This window comes from Equus przewalskii, chromosome 29, assembly GCF_037783145.1.
Source record: "Equus przewalskii isolate Varuska chromosome 29, EquPr2, whole genome shotgun sequence".
Lineage (NCBI taxonomy): Eukaryota > Metazoa > Chordata > Mammalia > Perissodactyla > Equidae > Equus > Equus przewalskii.
In genome coordinates, this window is record NC_091859.1 from 25,516,594 (window position 1) to 25,531,989 (window position 15,396).

The following is a 15,396-nucleotide window of genomic DNA, read 5'->3' on the forward strand; positions in this document are numbered from 1 at the left end:
GGATGAAGAGTATGTTTGCAATGTCTATTCCTATGGATAGCGAGGACCCACTCCCTGGCTGGACAGTGAACTGTATGAGGGCAGGGACTATGTCTGTCATGTCCAGTACTTGAGCCCCAGTTCCTGGCCCAGCACAGTGTCTGGCCATTGTGCGCACTAATAAATGCTCATTGAATAAATAGACTTTTAAAAATTGGTTAACTTTGGAAGTTGGGGGTTGTTTTCTCCTTAAATAAAATGATGTACGTTTGCATCAAAGGATATTGTACTTTGTTCCTCAAACTTTCCTGTAGTTAAAGCTGATGTATCAGTGACAATGGTGAAATATTGATCAAGGGCACGTGTTTCTTCTGTCTGTGGAGTGTCCACATGTCCTACAGAAGACAATCACTTTCTGGCAGTTCAGCATTTCTAATCTCTGCTGATGCTCTTGGGAGGTTGGCAGGTGATAATGGTACCTCAATATCACTTATTCTCTGAAAATCAGTTTGCCATGACATACTGATTTCCCTTGAGCACTCAGGTTGCATTAGCCCCATGATGACTTCCAGACAGTAATTCTGATGGGCAGCAATAAGGAAAGCACAGGGCTTCTCTCCTTTTCCCAAGTTAACTGATCCCTCTAGAATCACATAATTGGGCCTTCAATGTAGAACAGAATTTCTCCTCCTCAGCACCATGACATTCGGAGAGGGATAACTTTGTTTTAAGAGCTGTTCTGTGCATTATTGAATGTTTAGCAGCAACCCTGGCCTCTACCTACTAGATACCACTAACACCACCCCTTCTCTCAGTTGTGATGATCAGTAATGTCTCCAGAGTGACAATTTGGTTGCAGTTGAGAATCACTGTATGAGCTTTCATGTAGCAGGCTTTATTGACTGACTGTGCCAATGCCAGAAAGTGATATTGGCAGAAAATGACCTGGTAATTTTCTAGCATTGCCAAAGCATAGGGGCAATTATTGTGGATGGATTAATGGATATTCAAGAGTTCCTCCCCAGTGTGAGCCAGTCACCTAGATAGGAATCTGTGTCCTTTATAGCTTCCCCCTTATCTCACATCTCATCCCAATCCATCCCTTATAACAACCATTCCAACTTGTAAATGCTTCTTCTGCCTTCTTGTGTTGGTAAAGCTAAAATGCTAACTATCCCAGAGTCTAAAATGAACAAACTAACATTTCTTGCAGATCTGCTATGTGTCACTCACCCTAGTAACATATGCATTATCTCATTTAATCCTCTCAGCCATCCTGAGAGAGAAGTTTTCTATACCAAGAAGTTTTCTATACCTGTCTCACGCATGAGGAAGTGGGAGCACAAGTTCGCACAGCTAAGTGGTAGAGTTTGAATAACAAGCAGATCTTATGACTTAAAATAATATTTTTATCCTATTGTTCAAATCTAATCAATATCTACTTGAAGTTTAATCAATATCTACTTGAAAATTGAATCAGTATCTACTTGAAACTGTAGTTCTTGGCTTGTTAATAAGAACCATGTTATGAAAGAAATGTATATGAAAAGTATTAGAACCATAGAATATTGGAGAAAAGGGGGCTCTCAGACATTATTAGACTGTGACCACCTTGGAATCATCATTGTGTCATTAAACAAATATGTGTTGAGGGCTACCTCAGCGCCTGGACCTCTGTACATCAGTCAAGACAGACCAGACCCCTGCTCGTATTGAACTTGTATTCTAATAGAGTAGACATCCAGTACACAAGTAAACAAATGAATAAACTATATAATTACAGATTATGGTAAGTGCTGTGAAGGAAATGAGCAGTGAGAAGAGATGGGGAATAATTGGGTGAGGGGCTGCTTCTTCACATAGGGTGATCAGGGAAGTTGTCTTTGATCCTGACACCTCCCATAACACTAGACATAGTGTACTTCCTCGAAAGTGTTCTTCTCCTTGAGTACTTGGCACAGTGCTCCTAAACTTTGGTTGTATGAAAAGACCATAATTTTTTTTCTTTGTAGCCACAGTCTAAAAACCTATAGTAAGTATATTAGTTTCCTTTTGCTACTGTAACAAATTACCACAAACTTAGTGACTTAAAACAACACAAATTTATTATCTTACAGCTCTGGAGGTCTGAAGTCATCAAGATGTCAGCAAGACTGTGTTCCTTCTGCAGGCTCTGGGGGAGAATCTGCTCTCTTGCCTTTTCTATCTTCTAGAAGCCACTGGCATTCCTTGACTCGTGGTTCTGTCCCCCATCTTCAAAGCCAGCAGCGTAGCATGTTCCGGTCTCTCTGATTCTGACCCTCCTACCTCTCTTGTAATTACATTGGGCCCACCCACATAATCCAGGATAATCTCCCTATTTTAAGATCCTTGAGTAATCACATCTACGAAGTCCCTTTTGCCACATAAGGTGACATATTCACATGTTTCAGGAATTAGGTCCCTTTGCGGGCCTTGATTCAGCCAATCACAGTCAGCAATAAATGTTAATTTTATTCCCATGTCCATTGTATTTTACAGATGAAAAACTTAGAAGTTAAATTGCCTAAAATCACTCACTTGGATACAGCTTTAGATCCTGTACAGTTACACCATCTAAGTGCATCGTCTCTATTCTCTCTATTTCCAAACTCTGTTCTTTTCTTTACAGCACTCACCGTACTTTACATTTCTTTGATCATTTGTTTTGTTTACTTATTACCACAAGGGCAGGAAGATGCTTTTATTCACCAAGGTACAGTCATCGCACAGCTCTGTGACTGACACGTAGTGTGCACACCTCTAAAAGGTTTTCAAATGAAAGAATGAATAGTCTTCTATATGCTTGAGTAAGTAGTACCCAGTCTCCTACAAATTATTCTACACACTGGCTTCTGACAGGTTAAAGATACTTAGCCATTTTTAAAACATCAAAGGAAAAAGTGAACTTCAGTGTTGGTCCATAATGCTAGTTGGTCAAGAAGGGGCTCATACCTTAAATTTTCTCATCCACTGCTGCTGAACTTTCCTTTCTGGTGTACTGCAAAGCACTATGCATTTGAACATGGTGTTCTGTGCTGGCAACTCTGATAGACAGTTCTTTATATATGGACGTGTTAGCATCAACAGTCTTTTGGGAGAGCCGCTGAATGGCTAACTTCATTATTTCAATTCATGATTAAAGAAAGAAGAAAGGAAGAAATCTAACTGCCTGCTTTGTGACTGCATTAGGTTTTCTCTATTAGGCCTTAAAGAAGTAAAAAGGGGGGGTAAAATGACGGTTCTTACTGAACCATGCAAGTGGCATGTTGATGGGTTTACTTAGCAAGTTGTATGGCACTTAAATGAAAAAGTTAAGTATGTTATTTCCAATGCAGGTAACAAGTTCTTAGAAGTCTTAAATGGAAGTACCTTATGCTAGACAATTATGTGAAGGAAAGCTAAACAAACACAGCACCTTCTGTTATCACGGAAAACAAATTATATTTATATTATGGAGGTACTGAACTTTGCTTCACATTTTCCTTAATCTTGCCTTATGGAGACACTATTTGGTCAAACATGTTTTGTATCTGACATCTTTTTCTCTTAGGAAATAATATACCTGTCATTCAAGGTGTTGTTGAAACAATGAAAAAGAATTAGACCAACGGGAGATGTCTTCTCTTTTAGTATTGCTTCTAAGATCCCAGATCCTTAACCCCACTTGTCATGTATTTACTTTGGTTCCAGTGGCCAAGGATGTCAACATTCTTTTTGATGAATTAGAAGCTGTCAACAGTCCTTGCAAAGATGATGATTCTCTCCTTCACCCTGGAAACCTGACCAGTACTTCAGATGATGCTAGCAGATTGGAAGCAGGGGGAGAGGTAAGAGTGTGTGATTTCTTAAAAATGCGATTCTTGATCCAGATGGGAACCTATGAAGCATATTCCAATGGACTGTTTAAAGTCTCATTGAACTGTAGCTTCCTGGGAAACAAATAGTAGGTCTTATATTCCTTTGATATCGCCCCAAGGATCTGGCACATTTCAGGGATCCTAAATCTACCTATGCTCAAAACAAACTTTCAGTGGGTCGTGCACTTCCCTTCTTATACTTAAAGACATTGTAGGGGAGGAAGACTTTTCCTCTACCTAATGTAGGTTCGTCTGGCCGGAGAACGAATTAAATTCGCATGAGACAGAATAGCAAGAGAAAATTAAACAAAGCTGTATGAGGACCATGGCCTGGGGCCTTTCTTCCTGAAGGGAGGTGCACAGAGTGGTTATATACCCCCAAACAGGGTGTTTCACATGTGATTGAAATGTCCCTCCCACAATAGTCACAAGTTTGCCCTGTCCACAGCACTTGATGGACACAGCTGGAGGCAAGTCTATTGTCTTGAGCTGGGTGGTCACAGGTGAGCACAGCAATCAGTTCCTATCCTAAGGAAAGATGCTTAATCCTTAAAGAAATGCCAACATTGGGAGGGGGAGTCAATCATGGGAGATTACCACACAAGTACAGTAAGCAAAATGCAGATTTAAGTCCTTGCCTTTGGCATTGATTAAGAGTTTCTAGAGAGCAGGTCATCTCCCCTTCCTGGTACAGAGAGGGAGATATCTTTACAGATGGAAAATTCCTTTACAATCTAAATACCTCTTACAAAGGGTAAGCAAGTTCTACTTTTCAGTTGCTTTCCTGTCTGCAAAGGAACCAGCCTCAAATAATCATCATGCCAAAGAGACATATCTTGGGGTTGCCATTTCCAGGTCCCCACAACATTTTGTTTATACAAAGGGAGGTTCTTAAAACCACCTATCATTTTAAGATAATTTACACTCTGGGTGTTGCTAACTAGTAAAAAGTAAGATTTACCAGGATGGACTTCCTTGTGTAAATCCGCCAGCACATAGAACAGTGACGCAAAATGGACCAGCTCTCAGTAGAAAGTGTTGTCTGAAGCCTCTTTGAGTTTCCATTTGCCTCCGTAATCTGGAAACTCATTGCAATTGTAAATAGACCCATCTGTTCATATGTAATTTTGGAAAGAGAAGTCTTTTGTTAGTGGCGTTCACTGTTGCTCAGGTTATCAGTGGAGTTTATCACCTTTGTACATGCACTCGGTACAGGTACTAGGAACACAGCATCAATGTCATTTATTTATTGCATATTCTTAATTTTTTATTATTCCAGAGCCAGTTAACCATTGAAAAGATTACATCTTTGAACAGGAAAAATTGTTTTCTTCTACCAAGCTTCCCAGATCTGTCCCTTCAAACCATATTTTTGTTTTTTTAAACAAAAAACTCATTCTGTCATCATCTCTTCACACAAACACTTTGAATGCCATGATGTGGCATAAAGGAGCGATCTTGAAAGGAACCTCAAAAGCAGCTAGTCTCATCCCCTTAACTTACAGATGAGGAAATGGTCTCGGAGAGGTTGGGACTTTGCTACCTTCCTCCTGATGCCTTGGCTGAAGCCCTGTTTTTGCAGGCAGATGCTGATGTGCTGAATCTACAAGACAGTTCTCCTGTTTGGCAAATAAACTGTTAAGAAAGTGTTTATTCGGGTAGACTTTTGAGTGTGTCTTAAGGCAAAAGCTGACAAATGGTCAGTAAGGATTGGTCATCAGTTAAAAACATCTTCACCAAAACATGGGACATGGTCATTTCCATCCCTCCTGGCTGACATTCTCCTTTTGGATGAGGTTGCATGCGTGGCACTTGTGCAAGAATGTGGATTCTAGCGAAGACTTTGGAGGTGTGGCATGTGTGCCTTCTTCATGCCACTATTTGGAAACTGGTGTAAACTGTGGCCTGGAGAAGAAGTAACTCCCCCATTTCACCTTTCTAGGTCTACAGACATGTGTTTGAAATCTATCATCCTGAGAAACTTGGCTCAAGCCTAAGTAGCTCGTACTTGATGGTCTCTTTCAGTGTTGTACATGGTTACAACAAGCCTATGGAGCCTGGATGAAAATTACACCTACTATTTTTGTTCTTTAATTTTTATATATGTAATCACTGCAAAATACTATTTGTAACTTATATTTAAGTTATGAAGCATAATAAAATCAACACCTTGAACCACTATCCAACATATGAACTAGAATTGTATTTTTTAAATTATGGTGGCAACCTAATTGTGGGTTTCTGACTCCACTTGTTTTTTTAATGTAATGGAAAATTAATATTAGCAAGTATGTGAGTAGAAAGGATTCAGTACGGTTTTGGGAAACTTTTGTCCAGATATTCTGTGTGTTTACATATATATGCAATTATCACAAAGTAAAATGTTTTTCTTATATCTTATCTCTTTTAATGTTATCTTATTTCTTATTTTTCTCAAAAAGTTTAAGAAATATTAAATTAGAATATTACCAAAACCATCAAAGTCACTTGCAATCCCATACCTCTACCCTATGAGAGGTACCATCTTCTTGAATTTTTGTGTTTTTTATTCTCTTGCTCTAAAAATAGTTTTGCCACATATGTATGTAGCCTTAACAACTTCTTTTTAGATTGACTTTATTTTGTGCTTTATAAAAAATGATCATGTGGTATGAAGTCTTCTGTGACTTGCTTTTTTTCTGTCAATGTTGTTTTTAAGATTTATGCTTACTCTTAGATGCAACTATGGTTCATTCATTTTCACTGCTGTGTAATATTCCATTACACTGCTGTGTAATTTTCTACAACTTACTTATCTGTTTGCCTGTTCATGAACATTTGATTCCTGTTTTTCATTTTCTACTCTTATGGACAATGCTGCTATGAATATTCATGTACATGTCTCCTAGTTGCTTTATCAAGAATACCTCTAGGGTTGTATGTTACGCAAACATTCTATTTTTTAAGATAATGCTAATGTGTATTCCAGAGTAAATATGTCAGTCTTCATTCCCACCTGTAGAATATTAGAATTCTCAGTTGTTCCATATCCTTGACAACATTTGGTATTGTTAGGTGTCCTAAATTTTGCCCGTTTGATTCAAAGTTTTTTCCAATTTTTATTTTTTGTCTCATCTTGTTTACATTTTTCATTAATAAAAATGTAATTTTGATAAACACAATGAAAAATTAATTTAGTTTTAATTGTTATTTAACATTACTCACCTGGGGCTGTTTTGCTAGTATCTTAAACTGGTCCCTTTCTCTTTGTCTGCAGACGATGCCAGAAAGAAACAAATCAAATGGACTTTACTTCAGAGATGGAAAGTGTCGAATTGACTACATTCTTGTATACAGAAAATCCAACCCCCAGACCGAAAAGAGAGAAGTATTTGAAAGAAATATTAGAGCAGAAGGATTGCACATGGAGAAAGAGGTAAATAGCTTGGATGAGACAAAATAGAAATATGCATCTACTCATTTCAAGAGGCAATTTAAAATAGAAGCAACTAGTCGTTATGTTAACTGAATGTTTCGTTTGGTCAGTTTGCCAATCTGCAGTGTTCAGGGAATGTTCCAGCAATTAGACTTTTGCAGCACAGAAAACTGGGTAAAATGCAATCGCCCTCTCTGGAGGTTGTTTTCACATTTCAGGAAACATAATGGACCTGGGCATCCTCACACCAGAAGAAACTGGCTGGTTTGGCCAAAAACAGCTGGAACTTACAAAATGATTCCAGTTTTAAGAGCCATTTGCATTGTTTTTATCAGGTTCCCAAACTCAAGAGTTATCTTGAGTGTGTGGCTCTACCACACTCCTTCCTTCCTCTCTGCATGAAGAGTTTTAAAAGAAAAATTTAGTAAGGAATGTACAAGAGGCCCAGCCAGGCCTCTGATAATAATCTACAATGGGATTGCTGTGCACCCAGAAATACTGTGCACATTTATAGAACTTGGCCCTGTTAGCTGGATTACATAACACTCCTCAGATTTTCCCTAAACATCATGCAAAGTTTCTGAAGCTTTTCGGAGTCAATAAGAACATATTGACAGTTAAAAATGTTTGCTTCTGATTCTGCTCCTCAAACCTGAGGGGACAGATCTTGGAAATCAGGCACCCGGGATTTTCTTTGTACAGTGCTGGTTGCATGCTGATCTGGGGACACTTCAGATAAATGGGATTTTTCCAAATCTGATAGATTGACTGCAACTCTTGAGCATCTATAAAATAAGCAGTATTTTTCTGGAATGTCTCCAAAAAGAGAATTAGAAAACTGGTGAGATGAGTGTGGCCTTCAGGGAAAAGGTTCTTCTCCTCAGGAAAGTGGAACCAGATGGCTCAAAAGACCATCTCAGTTGGGTGTTCCCCAAGAGCAACAAATGGAATTAAATATGTTGTTTTTTCCACTTTTGTGAGGTTCCAGAAATTCTTTCATGTACCTATTGAACATATCTTTGATAACTCTTGTTCTTCAAGTTCTTTTGAGACAACTCTATAACTCTTTTCCTAACATTAATAGTGCATTAATATTTTCACCCTTAAAAGTCATTCCTTCATCTTTTGTTCTTTCTGCTAAGTTTCAAAATTTTTATAGAAAGAAATATCTGAATTGCTACATGATCCTAAATAATGAAAGTTCTTCCTCTGATCCGTTCTCTGATCCATTCCCATCAAAACTAGGTAGCTTTGTTCAATTAATGAAAGATGTATATTTTAAGCTTCATAACTATTTTCTCCATTCCTGGGGTTTCTTCTGCATAGGTCTTTTCAATGTCATTTCATGAGTTGTTAGTTAAAACTCAAAAAGCCTAATATTTTTCAAATAATACACATTACAAAAGAGATGTGTTGGTCAGTAGTCTACTATGGACCATGGTATGATGATGGACTGTTCTTGTGAGTTTGATTGTATACAAGATAATTCTGTTTGGTTATAATTTTTAAAAATTTTAATAGCTAGGTACTTATTTTAATGTATACTAGAAAAAATAGCAATTGAAAAAAGAGTGATGTCACCATACGGCAAAACTTCATAAAAACTTACCTAATCCTCTCTTCCTCCCCTTACCCTCAAAAGTTCTTCTCTGGGTGGCAGCTCCCTTATTTCTCCTTTTGCCCACAATCCTCTATTCATAACCAACAGCTAGGTTTTCCTCTTTCTGGGGACTTCTTTCTAAGCAGCCTTTCCCAATGCTTGGCTCCAGTCTCTCCCTGCTGCCCATACCCTTTGCATAAATGGCACAGTTGGCTCTAAGTCAGCCTCTGAGCTCTGCTTTGCGTCCTCACAACCTCAGCCAACTCAGCAAGAAAAGGGGCCTTTGCAGGTTCTTCCCTTTTTAGGAGGCAGCAGGAAATTATAGATAAATTAATTTTTCCTGTCACAAGTAATTAAAATAAAATGTCCCTTGGTTGAACAGTAAACAAACCTGTGTCTACATTGTGTTATTAGATTTAGAAACCATCAGAAGCACTCTTACTTAAATCAAGTGTTTTATAAACAGCTGCAGCAGAGAGACTACAATTTTATTATTTCAGCTTCCAGAAGTTACTTCAACCTTTTATACATAAAACAAAGAACTTAGTTCAAGGTGGAAAAGAAAACAGAAAACCCAGGAAGCTTACTGTGATTCCATATACGTCTGAAATGATTAACACTAGGTACATCTTATGAGTTATTAGTATCTTCTTCATCAGCTGTGTGTCATGATGTCCAACAATTATGGCAAACATGTTTCACAGACATAGAGGCTTATGTTTCCAAGTGGATAAAGACAGGCTCTGTAGTTAGACAGTTTGACAGTAAGAGAATGCTTCTCTCTTTTAGCATTGAATGTCAAGAAACACAACTAGGAGAGTCATTAATTCATGATAAAAGTGAGGACATAGTCAAATTTAATCTGTCTTAAAACTTTTGCCCCTGCCTGATTAGTCAGCAGGTTAGTGCTTGCTTTGGCACCCTGGGTCTTTAATATTCTGTAACTCATCTTTCACATTAGCCGAGAGAAAGCCAAAGCACAGCAAAATTCCCAAGTAAGATGTCATTAAGTTCAAGTGATTCGCTTCTTAGTGTCTATCTGTTTAAAAAGATCCCCTTCCTAAAGGTAGACTTATATATATAAATTCACATTTTCTATTTTGATATTTTTTCGTGTTTAATTTTATGTCCATCTTTGACCCTTTGGTACCTATTTTGAAATCATTATCATCAATAAGAAGTTTATCTTTTCCTTCATATAAGTAGTCAAATCATGGATGACTTGAATTACTTAGAATATGTGAGTAGCAGTTGTATTAATAGAACTTTCTTTATCTTTCGAATCATGCAGAACATGGGGGAAACCCCATGTCATTACAGGCATTACAAAATAACTATAATCAGATAAGTCATACCATCTTGATGATAGTTAATTCATTCAACATTTATTGCACACTCACTCTGTCAGGCACTAAGAACACAGCAGTGAATAAAACACACAAAAATCTCTGCCCTGTTGTAACTTAAGCACAAAATAAATAAGTAAATATATATAATATATCAATAATTGCTAAGGAGAGAAAGTAAAGCAAGAAGTGTTGGGAGGGCTTTCAGTTTTACAAAAATTGGCAAAGGTGGGCCTCTCTTCCAGGGAAAGAGAACAGCAAGCACAAAGGCCCTGAGGCAGGAACATGCCTGGTGTGTTCATGGAACAGTGAAGAGGCCAGTATGACAGGAGTTGAGTGAGCAAGGTGGAGAATAGTGAGAAAATATACCAGAGAGGCAATAGAAGCCAGATGACATCAGACCTTAGCAGTCACTGGGAACTTTAGCTTTTCTCTGAGTGACAGAGTTTTGAGCAGAGGCATGACAAGATCTGCTTTCTGTTTTATTAAGGTCATTCTGGTTGCCTGGTGACTTTGGACTGTGGGCAGGGGTGAGTTGGCAAGGGCAGAAGCATGGAGGTCAGTCAGGAGATTTGTTGCAAGAATCCAGGAAAGAGATGATGGTGGCTTCATCAGTGCACAGTGCACAGAGGAGATGTTGAGGAGAGTAGAAAGTACCGCTTATGGGAATTGCAGACAGATTGAATGAATGGTATGAGAGAGAAGAGTCATGGCTGTTCATCTGTCATATGCTATTCATTAGGGAGTTGGAAGAAAAGAGTTGCCATTTATGGGATGCAGAGAAGAGTGGGTCCCTTGTAGACATATTAAGTTTCAGGTGTCCCAGTGGTCCATGTGTTGAGGATGGAACAGTCTGGAATATAGGGAGAGATCTCCAGGCTGGAGATATCCATTTGGTTGAGATCACCAAAAGAATGACTACAAATAGAAAAGAGATCCAAGGATTAACCTTTGGGACACACCAGCATTATGAATTTGGAGGATAAAAAGGAGCCCACAGAAAGAAGCTAGGAGGAAACCTAGAGTGTGTGGGGCTGGAGGAGAGAGCTTCAGGAGGGGGAGAGCAAGTGACTGTGTCAAGTTCTGCTGACAGGATGAGTAAGATCAAGACCAAAAGTTAATCTTTGAATTTAGCAATGTGTGGAGGGTTTTGGCGAGCTGATCAAGAGAAGTTTCCTTGGAGGGGTGGAAGTGAAAGCATGACTAACATGTGTCCACAAAAGAATGGAAGGGGAAAATTTGGAGACAGCAAATATAAATAGCACTTTCAAGGAGGTTCATGATAAAGGAAAAGAGAGAAAATGGGGTGATAAATGGAATAAGAAATTGGGTCAAGAAAGAATTCTTCCTGTTTAAGATGGGAGAAATAACTGCATGCTTTCATGCTACTAGAAATCATGTATTTGAGAGGCAAGATTGATGTTGTGGAAGAACAAAGAAGAATTTTTGGTGCAATGTCATTGAGTGATGAGAAAAGATTGACCACAGATTCCTCCCATTGCACAGACTGCCTGCCTGCAGCTGTGCCCACAGTTGCAGCCTTTCCCCTGGTGCGAAGGCCCTGGCCATGCTCCTAGCTAAGGCCAGCCCTTCACTTTGGGCACAGGACCCCATCCTCTCAGTCCTACTCAAGGACATTGTCCTGAAAAGAGATAAAATATAGTAAGCTTTAAAAACGAAAATGCACAAAATAATGCAATCTGTCAAAACTGTTTCTGTTTTCACTCATCTCTCAGAAGAATTAAACATCTAACTGCAGTAAATACATACACAGCACTCAAGGTTGGGCATCTTGGACATTTTTCTTTGAGATGACAAAAATTGTATGAATAAAATTTTCATTCTTGCATTCATTAAGCATTTACTAATATCATCCCCATTTTATAGATGAGACAGTTGAGGCAAAACAGTAACTTGTCTTAGGTGACAAGGCCAGTAAGAGAGAAAGCCAAGATTAAAATCTGAGCATACTTACTCTTTACCTGTATATCGTGTTTATTCCTGGTATCTAAAGATAGAGGTTAGGAGACTGGCTGAGAAGACAGGTGGAGCTGGAAAGGAAAAGAAGGAACCAGGAAAATTGGGATGTGTACTGAAGTAGGGGGCTTCCTAGACTGTAGTTTTGTGCACTTTGGCTGCTAGTAGCCATGGATTCGAATCTTGGTACAACCATTTAAGAGCTGAGTGATCTTGAGCAGTTTACCAAACTCTTCTAGATTTGTTTCCACATTTTTCAAAATGAGGAGAATATTATTTACCATGAACTGTGGGAGGACTAAGTGAGCCCACATGCATGAATACACAGTACAGTGGAAGTCTTTGTTTTTTATTTCATCTTACCTGTTTATTTTACCTTCCATTAATGGCAAGTAATATTGATTTTCCATTTATGACTGTGATATAAAAGTTCTCTATAGAATAAATATTTTAAACAGTGAGTCAATTTATGGAAATATAGGAGATTAAAATATTGTAGATAATATGCAAATTTGGCAAAAATTGAGAAGGTGGCACAAACATGATTGCAGTCTGCTACTTACCTAGTAGTTGTGGTGGACAGACCCTAAAATCTGTGATGCCTGCCTCCTGGTTGTCATGCCTTTGTATAATTCTCTCCCTTTGAGCTCAGGCAGGAACTGTGACCTTTAACCAATAGAATATTGCAAACGAAGTGGAATGTTACTTCTGTGATTATGTTATGGTACATAAGACCCTGTCCCAGCTAACTGGAGTTAGACTCTCCTTTGCTGGCTTTGAGGAAGTAAGCTACCATGTTGTGAGACAGTTGATGAAGAGGGCCACGTGCAAAGAAAAGTGGTCTGGTCTCTAGGAGCTGAGAGTGCCCCCAGTTGACTGCCGGCAAGAGAATAGGAACCTCAGTCCTACAACCACAAGGAGATGAATTATGCCGACAATTGAGGGAGCTTGGAGGCAGATCTTTCCTCAGCTGAGCCTCTGATGAGACTGAACCCTGGCCAAGACCTGTATTGCAGCCTGCTGAGACTCGGAAGCAGAGGACTCAGCTAGGCTCTGCCTGGATTTCTGATCTACAGAAACTGTGAGATCATTAATGTGTGTTGTTTTATACCCCTAAGTTTGTGGTCATTTGTTACGCAGCAATAGATAACTAATACCGTGGTTAAGGGTCTGGGGTCAGACATCGGAGTGCTCATTTGGTTCCACCATTGAAAGCTGTATGCCCTTGGGAGAGTTAGCTCATCTGCAAAGTGAGGCTAATAAGGGGATCTATTTCCTGGGTTATTATGATAATTAAGTGAGATAATTCATAGCAAGTGTTTGTCTCTCTACCTGTCATATTGTAAGCATTTAATAAATCTTTATTATTACCATAATTATAATTATAGTTATTATGATATCATAGCAACTAATACAGCACATTAACACTTTTACTTTTAAAACAGTTTTTCAAGGCTGACTTCTTGGAAAATTTTTCATACAGCTTACAAATCCCTTAAAATGTTACCATTAGGAATAGCAACATCAACTGACCATATATTGCTAATGTATATGCATTAATGAGAGTTAGGATTATCTTTAATGCTCTTGGAAGAGCTCAGAATACATTAGGTAATAAGTCTAGCATTGTCACAGTTCAAACACATATCTGCTTCCAGAAGATTTGGTTTTGGATTCATCAAGGAATGAAATTATAGGTCAACCCAGAACTAAAAAACTACTTCATTCCCCATCTTCGTCTCACTTTATCCCTATTCAAGGGAAAACTTCACAAAGATTTCCCTGTATAAGGATATATACCTCACCCAGATTATTCTCTGCCGTCATAAGCTTGCTTCCCATACTGTTCTCTTTTTCATCCCTGTTTATGTTCTACAACTTCATCCAGCTTGTTACTGTAGATGCCCTCTCAGCATCCAGAGCTCTGAGAATATGAGGAGAAAAGAACCATGGACTTTTCCATTCCTTCACAATTAAAATCACAATCATGTGTCTAAAATAAATGAATGTCAGGACAAACTGAACTACTCAAATTCCTGTGCACTAATATTTTCTGGCCTCAGAAGAGAAACTCAGACCTTACTCCACTCAGTAATCTCCACTTTTTTATATGTTACACGTATTATTACCAAGGGTCTCAGGTTGGGGTGAAGACAAATGAGAACTGAGGACAGACCTAAGAAAAGAATGAAGAAAGCAGATTTTCTTCTGTACCTCAAAGCCTGGAGATTACTTGAATGTCTGTCTTAATCCATTCAGGCTGCTATAACAAAATACCATAGACTGGGTGGCTTATAAACAACAGACATGTATTTCTCACAGTTGAAGTGGCTGGAAGTCCAAGATCAAGGCGCCTGTAGATGCAGTACCGTGCCTTGTGAGGGCCCACCCCCTGGTTCATAGATGGCGTCTTCTCACTGTGTCCTTACTTGGCAGAAGGGGCTAGGGAGCTGTCTGGAGTCTCTGTTATGTTAATCCCATTCATGAGGGCTCTGCTCTCGTGACCTAATCACTTTGCAAAGGCCCCACCTCCTAATACCATTACCTTGGAAGTTAGGATTTCAACATAAGAATTTTAGGGGTCACAAACATCCAGACCACCGCAGTGTCTTTCAGGAGTCATTGTTGATCTGTACTTGCAGTGGCCTTTTTTTTTAGGGGGTGTCTTAGGTTGAATTTCTTTCCTAAGCAGAAGCAGAGACTGAGGTGAGGATTCTTGCTAAAGCTGTTGCTTGGTGGAGTGCTCTGAGGAGACGGGGGAGTAAAGGAGGTTAAAAGAGGGCAAAGGAGAAAAGCTAAGCCGAGAGTGTATTCTCTGATCCAGCAGGGAAGCTCTAGAGGACAGAGTGCACTACAGCTGGTTCACCTTTAAAGCTAGGATCCTTGTGTCCATCAGTCATTGTCTAGGTCTGTAGAGATGCTAGGAGGTGGAGGTGTTCCTATTTGCCTAAGGGTGATTTTCCAACACTCAAGGCAACTGGACTTCCTGGCTGGGCACCAGTCAGCATTCATTACCACTGATATCGAGAGATTGTAGTAGCGATGCTACCAAATCAGTGATTTTCAGACAGCCCACTTTGAGATCCCCCAAATAAGGGAATTCATGGGAGTCTTTGATGGGTGTGAAGAAAGAAAGAGCAGAGGCACACAGGCATTTATTCTGCTTTAATTTGCCCAATCTTTCCTCTAAGTTTAGGGGAT

At 39.1% G+C, this 15,396-nt stretch overlaps 1 protein-coding gene across 14 annotated transcripts in view; it reads left to right on the top strand.

Annotated features, from left to right (window-relative positions):
* Window positions 1-15,396, top strand: part of ANO4 (anoctamin 4) — a 381,130-nt gene that overhangs the window by 209,103 nt on the left and 156,631 nt on the right. For all 14 annotated transcript variants that reach the window (XM_070600724.1, XM_070600723.1, XM_070600719.1 and 11 more), the window contains 2 exons: window positions 3,691-3,827; window positions 7,114-7,272. In XM_070600724.1, coding sequence (XP_070456825.1) covers window positions 3,691-3,827; window positions 7,114-7,272 — 296 coding nt within the window. The remainder of the gene's footprint in view (window positions 1-3,690; window positions 3,828-7,113; window positions 7,273-15,396) is intronic.